Source organism: Xenopus tropicalis, chromosome 5 (assembly GCF_000004195.4).
Source record: "Xenopus tropicalis strain Nigerian chromosome 5, UCB_Xtro_10.0, whole genome shotgun sequence".
Classification (NCBI taxonomy): domain Eukaryota; kingdom Metazoa; phylum Chordata; class Amphibia; order Anura; family Pipidae; genus Xenopus; species Xenopus tropicalis.
In genome coordinates this window covers 41,992,634-42,007,259 of record NC_030681.2, presented here as the reverse complement: position 1 = coordinate 42,007,259, position 14,626 = coordinate 41,992,634, and the positions used below count along the sequence as shown (strand labels likewise).

The window sequence follows — 14,626 nt, the reverse complement described above, 5'->3', positions numbered from 1 at the left end:
AGTAAGCCTTTTCTTGGCAGGCTCCATCTGCAAACATTCATTTCAACAACACAAGGTAAATGCGTTTTTTTTACACTGCTTGCAACACTTTTCGTGTTGAAGAAATCCATGAAGCATTACTCCTTAAATCTTCCTTAGCGGAGGGGTTAGTGCTTGTACAGGCGTCCCTGTTGCATGATGGCAGCCTGACTGGCAAGCACGGAGAACCTGTCCTTCTCACGCAAGCACACTCCCTCAGCGTGTTTGTTTATCAGGGAAGCATTATCTTTATCCTTCACGTGTGACTGCAAGTTAATGGCATATCTGAAATGGACTATATCCAGAACCTGATTATTTTGTTTCCTGCCAGGATACAATCTTATATCTTTATTGCTGCCATTGCACCAACTGTCATGATCTGATCTTGATTAAAGAGTGGACAAAAGCCTGGCAAACTCACACACCGAATGTTTTTATCTGAACTTTTTTTAAAATATTGACCTGCCAATTTAGCAATTTTCCAATTTAACTTTCATGTTTCAGGTCTTTTGTTATTGCTTAGTTAACTAAGTATTTATTTCATGTTAATTTGGTTACCAATATATACAGATAAATATGACTGCTCATTCAGAATTAGGTAACACAATACTAAGTGCTAGATCACAGAAGGGTGCAAAAGTGCACCCCTAAGGGCTCTGGCACACGAGGAGATTTGTCGCCGGCGATTTTTAAAAGAGCGATTTGGCGACAAGACGAGCGACAAGACGCCAATGCTAAATCAATGGAAATCGCCAGCGTCAAAACATACGAGGCTACTTCAAATCGCCTGCTGTTTCAAATTGCACACAGACCCTTTTCTGAGCGACTTGAGTAAACATGAGGGGGGGTAACTGTTGAGTGTACCATGGGTAGCAGATCGCCTGGAACTTAACTCGCATGAAATCTCTTCGTGGGTATTGTAGTGGCGACTTGTCGCCAAATCGCCTGGGGGAAAAAACGCAGGCGACAAATCTCCTCGTGTGCCAGAGCCCTTAGGGCTCTGTCACCCAGCGGATACCCCTACGCTCCAAAAATCAGACACATGGAGCAATTTCCATGTAAAACTGCATAGAAAAACAATTAGTTCCATATACCTGCATCGGGCTGATGCATTGGCAGCACATAAGTAAGATTTTGGAGTAAATGGTTGGCTGAGCAGGAGGGCCCACTGACATCTGAGCCCACCGGGAGTTTTCCTGGGATCCTGGTGGGCCAGTCCAACACTGGTTGTCCAGCAGCTAATCCTCCTGTGTCATTGCCCTTAATTCTGTCCTATCAGTTGCCAGAAAGGCAGAGAGTGCAGCCATGGCTAGCCAGGAAAAGTAGGAAATGATAAGCAGTTTGGCTTTTGGTTGTTATGAAATAAGCACAAAATATATGTTGACACAACAATCAGGTTGAACTCTCTGAACATAACTTTCACTAATATTATGGGTATGATTATGGATTTTAAGCAGAGAATTCTCACTGCAATGTCATCATATAGTTTTAATAATTTGTTAATGTAACCAAAAGGATGTAAGGATGCACAACTTCCTCCCTATCTGTATTTCATTTCATACAATGCTTTTTTTCAATTATTTGGAACATTTGGAGAAGCAGCTCTCTCTAATTTTAATTTATTTGTCCCATACTCCCTCTAGTGGTCAAAGCTTCTAGAAGATGGGACTGCAAAGATGGGCATTATAGAGAATATCCATGGTCCAAATTTCCTTTACTACAGTGATGTAATGGACATGATTTTAAAAGCCTTACATGTTGGTAGCTTACTCAATTCATTTTTATTCTGTTGCACTCAAATGTAGTTGTCAGCAGACAACAAGAGATGCCACCATTGTGCCAGCCATTTAGTCATTGCCACAGTGTGAGTGAAAGTAGGCGCAGTATCTGTGGGTTCAGTATGATAGCTTTGCCTTGAACTGGCACGTGGGTGACACGGCTTTCTCTCCTGGGAAGGACCATTCTCCCTAATTCAGTACATGGCGTGCTTAGTCTAGTAAGAACATCAGCAACACTGATACAATAGAGAGTTTGCATTCCATCAAATAAAACTGACATCATACAAAAACATCAATATTTATATAACTGTCTTTCTTTCAGTCAGTGGGAAGAGATCAAGGTTTTGTCAAAGGCATAAGTATGTAGCATCTGACTATTATATGCACACCCTCTATTGGGTCTCTGTATAGGCATTGGAGTATGAAGCAATTTTTATTGAACTTGTGGCACGCACAAAAAATTCCTTTGCACACACATAATGAGCACTTGGATTTCAGCACATACTTTGTTTTTTGAATGTTTTTCTTAATAAAAAATACACACACATCCTATAACAAATCTGAGGGATTGCAATTTGGAGAAGGCCTGGATGGCAGGTGAGAAATTGTATTGCAATGTTTAAACGGATACCCTTGGTCTAAAAGAATGGGGACAATGATAGCGAGGCCTGGACTGGGACTCATAAGCAGCCCTGGCATTTCAAGAACACAGAGGCCCAAACAGCCCCCCACCAGCCCAATAAATAGTGACTGTCTAACTCTATGGCATCTTACAGCAGCCCCTCTGGCATTTGCCAGAACCCACATTTTGCCAGTCTGGGCCTGGTGATGCTTCAGTGTGATACAGAGCAAGAATAAACTTTTTATTTTCATTGCAGCCCCAGTGGCAGATGCTTAAAATGAACACAATTTAGTTTACTAAATTAAATCCTGTATTAATAAGCCTTTTTGGCAAAGGGACCATCACGTTTAGATTTGAAGCATGCTGATGTCTCTTAATTTTGCACTGACTTTCAGTTTGTTGTGCTGTTTCTAAAAATACACTGCCGTGCTAAATATTTCATTTGTGTTAAATGAATAAATGCCATTGCTAACACTCAGACTGGAATTCCCAATATTAATAATATAATACTTTTTTGAAGAAACAGAGAAATCAGTACTGCTTTTTGCCCCCAAGTCATGACAGTTGTCAGAGCAGCCACATCAGCAAGCCAGCAGCAAAGCCTTTGGGCAATATACCAGGGCACTGTGCACAATTCCTGCTTAGTCATGCAGCCATCTTGCTTCTTGTACAGACACCAAGGCCACACTGCTAGTACAATTCAGTAACATTAAATACCCAGAAATAACTTGAGTTCTTACATTTCTGTGTTTAGGAGAACTGTTTCAAGATTTTATTTTCAGCTTCACATTATAACAATGATATTATTAAACAGACATCAGATAAATTAAAGTAAGATTTTATTAGACAATGAGGGGCGTTTACAAATCTGAACAAGAACATGTTATTGAACACTGTAGAGTCAGAAGTTCATTAAAGGGGTTGTTTACATTTAACTTAACGTTTAGTATGTTATAGAATGGACAATTCTAAGCAACGTTTCTATTGGTCTTCATTTTTTATTTGGTATAGTTTTTGAATTATTACTTGCCTTCTTCCGACAATTTCCAGCTTTCAAATAGGGGTCACTACCCCAGCAGCCAAAAATCTATTGTTATTGTTACTTTTTATTACTTATCTTTTTGTTCAGGCCCAACTCTATTCATATTCCTGTCTCTCTTTCAAATCACTGCATGGCTGCTAAGGTCATTTAGACCCTAGCAACCAGATAAGCACTGAAATTTCAAACTGGAGGGTTGAACAAGAAGCTAAATAATTCAAACACCACTAACAATAAAAAAATGAAGACCAACTGCAAATTGTCTCAAAATATCACTCTCTACATCATACTAAAAGTTCATTTTAAGGTAACCAACCTCTTTAACTGCCCTCTAGCAAAAGTGTTACAGATCAAGTGAATTCAATTCATATCTAAAAACATGCCAAAGAAATTGTTCCAGTAAAAGTTTAAATTGTTGAGAATTAGTCTATTGGTTACAAGTCAACAAACACAAAATTGACTAAAACTAGTTTTGTACACAGGATATTTTACCGAGGCAGTTTTGTTATTTAATTAATATTAAAACATATGTGAGATATAGTTCCATTTTTCAAGTATACATAACGTGTACCACTGGCTATGTGCCATTTTCACAGCTATATATATTATAGGTATGTTATGCCCAATAGGCTGTATGAAGTCAAATGCTAGTCATTAGTGCCAGCAAGTTACACAGGATTTACCTAAGACTCTGTAACACCAATCATCATACCAGCTAACAGTCCTGAAAGGTGATTTCTATGATATCAAATCATTTGATTCCAAACCACAATTTCCAGCATTCTCCAACAGCCAACTGAATGTGCTTCATTGACAGCTGCATTGCAGTTGGTCACTGGGTTAGGGAACCGTTCATACAAAAATTTTTGGGATCATTTCCATTTCTTTTAAGTTACAAAGTGCAAAACCATTGCACTTACAGATATGAAAGGAGGTAGGGGTTGGGCAGAATAAGTACCCGTTTTAAGAACTATCTACAGCAAACCAAATCCATATAAAATGTCACAAGGTTACAATAGTGTATTTGCTTCAGACGCAATAAAAGTTGCTGTGTAGCCACCCAACTGGTCAACAGGTTAAGCCCCACAGCTACTGCTGGCAACTCTCCAATATACATTAAAGGGGAACCATTAATTTTATAAGAAATTCACCAAACAATAGTCTTTATTATAAATTGGAGATGCAAAGAGGACATGACTGCAAACAGAACCTCTGAAATTCCCTTATTAGTATAGAATAGGACAATTTGCTCAAAAAGCAGGTGGGCACCTTATATATAGTACATAAAGTATGCCCTTTTGTAAAATATAAGGAAATTATAGGTCACAGAAGAGTTCCATAACCATATAAAGGCACAAGGCTGAGTGCTATTATACAGGTAATGGAACTCTGATGTGACTTCAAATAATCTCATTTCAATCAATTTTACAACAGGGGGTACTTTCTTTATTATATATAATACACAAGTTTCAGTGAGTCACGTGAGCTCCGATTATAACTGATGACATCACCATACACAGTTTATAAGGATATCATTTACAGGATACTTATGGCTCGTGTATTTTACTGCAATGTATGAACAAAGATATTGTTTAGTACGGAGTCAAAACCAGTGTAAACTGATCCACAGAATAGCAACCCATAGCTACCAGACTTTTGCAGTTGACTGGTAAAACATAAGAAACTATGAAAGACATTTATATTTGTATCCGGAATCAGATTAATAAACAATAAATGAGAACACAGTACTGCCGATAGTTACCTAACTGGTAAGAATATCTATAGACCATATTTTCTAAATTAGAAAGCTTGTGCCTGGCTATGACCTATAATCAATTTCCTTATTTAATGAAGCTTTAAGATTGATGGCACCAAGGGTGTATTCTCTGTCTATTTCATAATTTAGTGAAGCTTTTAGAGTTATAACACAGGGTGTATGCTCCATCGGTGCTTGTTAGCCACTGGCAAAGCATCCGAATCTGCACTTTATTGGCATTTTACCCATCTGAAAAAACACCCAGAACAGCAAACAACAAATCCCAAATGCCTCAGCTTTTGAAAAGAATAAGCTAGAACACAGCATTCAGTCGTGGAAACCTGTACAGAACATATTTTGGTAACAAGTTAACATTTTTGCCTGTAAAGATACAGTCACTAGTCTATTAGAGGTAAAATATAGCTAACACAAAGCTTTTATAATTTGGTAAATTTGAATATTATCTGTTACATCTGTTCCATTCTGCTCCCAGTTGCAGTGAGTAAGTGAGCTTTAGGCACCTGTTTGCTAGCCAAAGTCCTAAAAGACCAAGGGGTATAACAAAAAGATAAATATGACAAACACTGTGAATTTTGCTATAATAAACTGCAACGTTCAAGAGCACTGGGATTAAAAGAACATATTTAGAAATGCTTTCATTCCTTTAGTTCCTGCATCATCCTTGACTTTTATATACTACATGAAAAGACTTTTGTCTACAAATTTCTAAGTTGCTATCAATACACTAATTGCCTTTTGGTGTATTTTTTTCTGATAATTTGGTGTTTTTTTCACCATTTTGAAACTCTGCTAAACATACCCTATTATTGATAATGAACAATAAATACAGATGAATACTGATGTAATAGCAAATCCCCTTTCTGTTGAATGTATAGCTTATAAAAAAATATGAAAGTAGTGTGGCTCTGAAAGTGCATTAAAAGGAAGTTTTAGGGTGGCCTTGGGTCCATAAGGTGACCATTAGTATTTGAAAATTACAGGAACAATGGAAGTCTCTCTTAAATAAACAGGCTGGGGCTAGTGTGGACATTAAGGCACTTTGCGCAAAGCCATTGTTCAACCCACAAACCCAATCGACACCCAATTTTTGTTGGGTCCAAGTCCATGTCTGATTAAAAAAAAATTATACACAGTAGTCTTTCAGATTTCTAAAGAAGACAGTATGGGGCTCATTTATCAATGAACGAATTTAGATTGTTTTAAAGAACGATTTGCAAAAATTCGTATAGTTAATGATAATTTCTGATGTGTGGAAATGTTCCGAACATTATGATCCGAAAATATTGTGGTACGATCAGAAAGTTACAAAATTTTCATATCCAAACGATTGTAAACGGCACGAAAAACTTTCTGACTTTGATCCTTCAGTGCATGATTTTGGAAGCCTCCCATAGGGCTCAATGGCACTCTGCAGCTCCAACCTGGCCCAAGGAAAGTCACGATACCGAAGCTTGAATGAATTACGAAACTTTCGTACTCGTTGTGACAAATACGATTTTCTTGCACAAATTGTCACAAATTAATGGAAATATCGTAGAAAATACGCAAAAGTTCTAAACTTTACAAAAAATAAGAATTTTTAGTATCGGACCTGTCGTTCTTTAATGAATGTGCCCCTAAGTGTCCAATATACAGTATGACCAGTGAGCACATATCTCAAGCAGAGTTTCTCTCCCTTTTCCATTCTGAGAAGAGCTTTGTTAGTCTTCAGGATCATAGCTCAGAATCGGGCCCAACCATTTCTCAACTTCACACACAGGCATATTTTTTCTGCAAGCATAATCTTCTACCTGGTTATGGAACAAACCATTTCAGAATGTTAAGAACACTTCATTTCACCTTTGCATAATGCAACAAAACATTTGTAGTATAAAACATTTATAAAGATATGACTCTTGCAGCACATAAAAGCCAAAAAACAGCATTGTTATTATGCTACAGAAAATACAGAAGGTGATGGGTGAGGGAAAAGCCAGGCAAAATGGCACAAGATAACAAACATCCACTGTGTAGGTTTATTCAGAGATGCATAGCACATCATAGCATTTAGCAGATGCTGTGCACCTCTGAATAAACTAACACAGATATTACACTTGCCTTGCTCTCCAGTGGATGTTTGTTATCTTCATGGTATATATCTGAATCTGGTAAATGCTTACCACTGCTTGATTTAGCATTTACTATATCCACATCCCCAGCAACATCAGCAAACTGTGTACAATACATTCTAGAACATACATCTGGAACTTGACGTACAAAAGAAAGACTAGTAACACAGCCTGCTATCACTGTCCACACAAGGTGGATATCCACTAGAAACCCCCCCAACAGCGTTTTTTGGCTGCAATCTGCCAAATATGCACAGTGAGAGGCATAGCCTGTTACCAAATACAAGCAAAATTTTCTCCACCAGCCCTTTATTGCCAAAGAAACACATTGTGTAACATCAGCCTAACTCAGCTCCTAAAATTTGTTTTCCTTCATTCAGCCAAAATGTAAAAAAAAAAAAAAATTAAAAATACCTGATCTTTGGAAATTTTCCCTACAGCAAAATACTTGGACATAGGACTGGAGAACATTAGACCAGAGACTGAAGAAGCCGGGGACATGGCCAGAGACTCTGTCAGCTTGATTCCTGAAAGTAGAAAAAAAACCAAAAAAAACAATGAATTCAACAGAAGACAATTTACTTTTTCTAAATTGTACCTGTATCTTATCCCGCGCCCCCCTCCCATCACTCATGATCACATGCATACACATCCATTTGTCTCACATACAGAGCAGTGGGGACAGGACATGTTTTTCTGCGCGTCCTGTCCCAGTGATCCCTAGGCCTGGGCCTTTGTGGCCTCTACCAACAATGACTAGGGTTAACTCACCTTAGCCAGAGAACTAGTTCTGTCACTCACACAATGCTGGAGGAGGGAGGAAATCTCCTTTCATAGGGCGCAGTAAACTTTATATTTTACTTTAGACGGTTAGACTAAGGGGCACATTTACTAACCCACGAATCCGAATTGGAAAAATTCCGATTGGAAAATGAACATTTTGCGACTTTTTCGGCGCCTTTACGACTTTTCGGAAATTGTCGCGACTTTTTCGTTACCAATACGATTTGCGCGAAAAAACGCGAGTTTTTCGTAGCCATTACGATTCGCTCGTATCTTGTCGCGACTTTTTCGTATTGAGCGCTCGTAAGCGGTGGGCGAAACTTTCAGACTTAGCATGATTTTGGAAGCCTCCCATAGGACTCAGTGGCACTCTGCAGCTCCAACCTGGCCCAAGGAAAGTCTCCCATAGGGCTCAATGGCACTCTGCAGCTCCAACCTGGCCCAAGGAAAGTCTCCCATAGGGCTCAATGGCACTCTGCAGCTCCAACCTGGCCCAAGGAAAGTCTCCCATAGGGCTCAATGGCACTCTGCAGCTCCAACCCGGCCCAAGGAAAGTCTCCCATAGGGCTCAATGGCACCCTGCAGCTCCAACCCGGCCCAAGGAAAGTCTCCCATAGGGCTCAATGGCACTCTGCAGCTCCAACCTGGCCCAAGGAAAGTCTCCCATAGGGCTCAATGGCACTCTGCAGCTCCAACCCGGCCCAAGGAAAGTCTCCCATAGGGCTCAATGGCACTCTGCAGCTCCAACCCGGCCCAAGGAAAGTCTCCCATAGGGCTCAATGGCACTCTGCAGCTCCAACCCGGCCCAAGGAAAGTCTCCCATAGGGCTCAATGGCACTCTGCAGCTCCAACCTGGCCCAAGGAAAGTCTCCCATAGGGCTCAATGGCACCCTGCAGCTCCAACCTGGCCCAAGGAAAGTCTCCCATAGGGCTCAATGGCACCCTGCAGCTCCAACCTGGCCCAAGAAAAGTCACCATACTGAAGCTTGAATGAATCCGAATCTTTCGTACTCGGCGCGAAGGCTACGAAAAAGTTGCGACTTTTCACGCAAGTAGTAACGCTACGAAAAAAAACCCGCCAGATTGTGCGCAACATTCGGAATGGCAACGAAAAAGTCGCGACAATTTTCCGAAAAATCGCCAAATACCGATCATTACGAAAAAAACGCAATCGGACGCATTTGGCCCGTTCGTGAGTAAGTAAATGTGCCCCTTAGTGTCAAACTCAATCACATAAGGGGGCCGAAATCTAAAACACAGGCTATATATACTTAGTAAGATACTAAGGGGTATATTTATCACAATGTGTATAAAGTGGAGTAAGACATTACCGGTGATGTTGCTCATAGCAGCCAATAGATGATTTGCTACTGTTGAAATCTGATTACTGATTGGATGCCTTGGGCAACATTACTGGTAATGCTTCACTCCACTTTTTACACAGCATGATAAATATACCCCTTAGTCTTAGTTACTATGTGAGGGAAATGGAAATTGATCAGGCTGGATGGTCAGACACTCTCACCAAGGGCCACATAAAACAGCCAGGTGGGCCGGATTTGGCCCCCGGGCCTTGTGTTTGACATATATGGACTAAGGTTTCTGCCTCTATACATTACTCCTTCAAATATGAGTGTTCAAACGCTCAGCCTTACTGTTTACAAACACGATGCATTGATCCCCAATGGCTCACTGCCTGACCCTTTGGTATATGACAGAATAAGAGGAGAGCACCTTCACACGGGTTAACTGCTTTAGCATTTATTTAAACCACTGCACACAACATGTTTCAGGCTATATCATGCACTTTCTTAAGTGACATTACTCCTTCAGCCTGGGGAAGCACCACAGACTTGGGGAAGTTTAGAGATATCTTTGACAAAAGGAAAGCTTGCCAAAGCTTCATTAGAAGGAATACTAACACATTCCTATCAAATATAGGAACCTGCATCACTTTAAACCCCACTTTAAACGAATAACCATCAGAAATACCTGTTGTTCTTTCAACATCTGCTAGTTTCCACATGGTAACTTTTTCTATGTGATCTGGCTGGCTAGGGTATCCAGGAGCTGGTCGGATGCCTTCATAGCGTATCCTGCGCAAGTCAGACACATTCAGTTGCTCCTCACTACAGTAACCCCATAAGTCTTTCCGGACTCTCTCGTGAAGTTCCTCTGCAAAGGCCTTTCCAGACAGAAAACATTTAGGTGTTTAAGGACAGAAGGAAAAGTTTTCACTAGACACAATCTTACAAAAGACAGTTGCCCCATATTCATTAGGGCAGTTATCCCCAACCAGTGGCTCAGGGGCAACATGTTGCTCCCCAACCCCTTGGATGTTGCTCTCAGTGCCCCCAAACCAGTTAGTTATTTTTGAATTCCTGACTTGGGGGCAAGTTTTGGTTGAATAAAAACAAGATTTACTACCAAATAAAGCCCCTGTAAGCTGATAGTGTGCATAGAGGCTACCTAATAGCCAATCTTAGCCCTTATTTGGCACCTCCATGAACTTTTATGATGCTTGTGTTGCTCTCTAAGTCTTTTTACATTTGACTGTGGCTCACGAGTGAGAAAGGTTGGGGGCCCCTGCATTAGGGTGACTACAGTAAGCCATGGTGGGGCAAGATGATCTGCAAAACTAGAGCTGAAAATGTCACAGAAACCTGAAGGATTGGTGTATAGAAACCATAACATGTTCCACGAAAATCGGCTTTATCAAGGGGGATGTTCTCTACCTGATTAAATCACTCACAGATCTAGGAGGCCTAGACTATTCAGCCCTGTCTAAACATGTGAGCTCTACTGCTAGCAAAAGAAAATGTAATTCTAAGCAACTTTCCCTGGTTGTAAAATTATTTGTAATAGTAATTGCAGGTGAGTCAGTATTAGTCTGTTGCGTCCTGCACTGCAGGTTCTGACTCTTAAAACAATGCAGCAGAATTCAGCTCCAGCCAGGACTCCAAATGTGACAGTGCCTTGCATGATTTTAACAGGTTTGTTAATAAGATCCTGCTTTCATTATCAAATAAATTCAATAACAACTAAATGTATAATTATCTTATAGCAAGGGTGGAGGACAGCATCCTGAAAATCTGTGTTGTAATACTTTCATGCAATGAATATGGCTCTATATTTCTTTTAGCTATCGCTAATGCACAACTCACCTCAACCAGCCGATCTCCCAGTGCTTTGGCCATGATGCTGCTGTAGTCATCTCCTTGTTTCTCATACACTTTGCTCAGCTCTTCCACCCCAAAACATGCCACAGCAAACACTCCCAAATAGTCTTTCACCCCAGAATGTTGAGGGGCGATGAAGTCAGAGAGGCAGTAATATGGGTCAGTGGATGCAGAGTCTTTCTCTGCCTAAATTAAAAATTACAGGAGGAAAAAGCTAAAGGTTAATTTCGGTAAATATACACATGCCTGAACCATAACTATATTTTTTTCTACATTTAAAATGTAAAAACAAAGTTTATCCCAATATTTGGCCGGCAAAATACATATAGAATACATTATGTAGCCTTATAATTCTGCTAAAATGACATTACAGCATTATGGCCAATGGGTTATTTTATGTCTTTCCTTGCGGAATACAATAACACTGAATAGATATTGAATGTTTGGTGCCATGTTGGTGACACCTACTGGTGAGAATAAAGATGAGTTCACACAAAACCTGTTACTTACTATGGACACAAAAGTCATTTGGTAGGATATCTGTCTATCTTTCTGCCTATCAGTTCACGCAAAAACACACATTTCCAACCCAGAAAAGCTACGACTTGTGTTTTGAATCATGAACATGCCCAAGCTGACTAAAGCCCTTTAGCAGTAAAGATCTATCTTCTTTACTGCAGTTTCCCACTATAATTCACTATATGATGATGATTAGAAATAAGAATCCCCTTGCACAGCATAGAAAACAGTGCATTCAGCATCAGAATATATTCATTATCAGCTCTGTAGTATCTGCTTCTATAACAAATGTAATCTCAACTGCTGCTGTTTAATTTAATTTCTGACAGGCTCTGACAAGCAGCCCAGAGCAAACTGAGCATGTACAGTGCCATTAAAACTCAAAAAATAGCCAAATAAGATGAAAAACTCGACTAGCCAATGTGGTCAGCCTTGAAGCCATTTATAATTACAGCTATAGTGCTGATGAACCATTGGGCAAGTACAGTACGTTTAGTACAGTATATCAAATACTACATTTCTAACAATATTCTTTTTTTATACTTTAGTTCTACTTTAACTCCCATTTCTCACAAGTTTTCAGGAAAGACAGCAATGGGAAAGTGCAATCACCTGCTGCCGTAAACCATAAAACGTTGCAATGGCTTCTGTGGAACTCATATTCCCTTCATCTGCATATAACAGAATGTCATCTTGCACACTGTGAGCTGGCCAGATACCAACAACCCCCCTGGCCTCAAACTTCTTTTCACTAATAACCATATTCAGCATATTCTGGGCATCTTCATAGAGTCTCTTTGCCTCCTCTCCTAGAAAAAGGAAAATGGTGGTGGTTTCAGTAGGTAACTCATTCAAATCATTGGCTGATAAGCAGAAGCACAGTGTCTCATGCACAAATAAGAATGAAAATTTGCATTTCGCAATGTAAAATTATTCATTAGACTGTTATGGCACTGAGACATTTAATTGCGCATTGTGCACTTTTAAGGCATGCTTGAAGGCGACATAATCTTTTGGAGAAAACAACTTTTTCAGTAAGAAGTTTTATTACAAACACTGTGCACTGGCGCAAACTGTGAAATTTGCGATCTTCCTTCCACTGTCAGTAGTGGGTGCTAAACAGTTTACAGGTTCGCAAAAACTATACTAAATTCATGCAAAGAAAAATTTGTTCAAGCAAAGGCATACACTTTTTCTATTACCAACTTATTACATTTTGCTAAGAACGTCCCATCATAACAGAGGCACTTCAACTCTGTTTTTTTCCCTCCTTGTGTACTAGTGTAACATATTACATAAATGTAGAGATTTGCCTATAAAAGTAACAGTATAAAGATACACAAATACATAAGCCTATTAAATATTAACATACATTTATATTATATGTGAAAATATAAAATTAGAATGGAAACGAACATGATTTTACTGTACTCTAAAGAGACTGAAAGCAAGACTATAAAAGCAAGACTATAAAAGTTATTACAAGTTTTTATTATGGAAGAAAAATAGGAAAAAAAAAAAAAAAAAGATTTCTTACCTACTGTCTTATCGTTAAATATTTTGGGAAATGCTCTGTTTGGGTATTTGCCCCTAAGCTGCCACACATCAAAGAAAGGTTTCCAGTCAATATAGTGACGTAGTTTCTCAAGATCATAGTTGCTGTACACCTCTGTTCCAATCAACTTTGGCCGCACTAGAGGAGCAACACACACACAATAAAAATCTTATTTGCTTGCAAATAAAATCATCATCAGTGTATGCTTACAGGGTCCGAATAGATGAAAATTACAAAAAACCTTTGGAACTATTTTACACTAAATGCTTCCCAACGGACTCTAGGAAAACTTTTAGTCAAACCCACCCTAAAATGTAGAACTCCTTTACTGCCATCTACGCTGCCTGTGCACTCAAGCATTGAGTCAGAAAGTAAAAGTGTTATTAAAGCAAACAATTATTTTAAAAATATCTCCAAAGTGCCCATTTAAACCAAAGCAACTGTTGTGACAAATATGATGAATGAATAGACTGATATTATATAGAAGACGCATTTCTCCTTTAAAAAAAATCAGCACAGCTGTTAAAATTGTTCCCATGCGCGTAGCAGCCCCTCTCTCACAGGTTCTGTCTTCTAAATTTCAAGCAACTCATTTTGAAGTGCATATTGTGCACAATGGCAACATACATATGTCATATATGAATGGAAAAGATGGCATCACAAGAGAAGAGCAGCTCCATCCTAACACCAGCTTGGCCAGGCAACCCATACACATGCCAACAAGGATCAAAGTTCAACAAGATTTTTAATTTTGTTCTAAATCTGGAGTCATGCCATGAGTTTGATATTTCAAGTTCTAGGGTCAATAGTTTTGATGAAAAATTGGCACATGGTGCTGTTTTGGAATTCCAAAGTGCCCTAATGCCTCACCCCCCCTACACAATTACTTGTGCCAGCACTTGTCAGGCAGTAATTACCTGGAAATGTGTGAGGTGCTTGGCAGGTAATTTCAATGTAAGTCTATAGCTGGCTATACATGCACCGATATAATCATACAAAACATAGTTTTGTGCGATTTTCAGACCACATGTGGGCTCCAAACTATGGTCCTGATAATTTTCATACCATGAAGAGCAGTTATTTAGTCAACTGGACAGGTTAGAAAATTTCAGTCAGGTAACAATAAAATCTGTGCATGTATATGATGATATCCTTGGAGGACCTACAATGGAAGTCACTCTTGTACAACTCGGGTCTGCCAACTTTTTCATGTTCAGAACATCCTCCGGCTTTATCCTACAATTTCTG

General features: G+C 39.4%; 1 protein-coding gene across 2 annotated transcripts in view; it reads right to left on the bottom strand.

Moving 5' to 3' along the window:
• Window positions 1-6,793: 6,793 nt before the first annotated feature.
• Window positions 6,794-14,626, bottom strand: part of mtr (5-methyltetrahydrofolate-homocysteine methyltransferase) — a 40,917-nt gene continuing 33,084 nt past the window's right edge. For both annotated transcript variants that reach the window (XM_002933868.5, XM_031901861.1), the window contains 6 exons: window positions 13,361-13,516; window positions 12,436-12,632; window positions 11,290-11,490; window positions 10,118-10,310; window positions 7,757-7,869; window positions 6,794-7,024 (listed from right to left, as the gene is read on the bottom strand). In XM_002933868.5, the coding sequence (XP_002933914.1) occupies window positions 6,935-7,024; window positions 7,757-7,869; window positions 10,118-10,310; window positions 11,290-11,490; window positions 12,436-12,632; window positions 13,361-13,516 (950 nt within the window). In that variant the 3' untranslated portion in view covers window positions 6,794-6,934. The remainder of the gene's footprint in view (window positions 7,025-7,756; window positions 7,870-10,117; window positions 10,311-11,289; window positions 11,491-12,435; window positions 12,633-13,360; window positions 13,517-14,626) is intronic.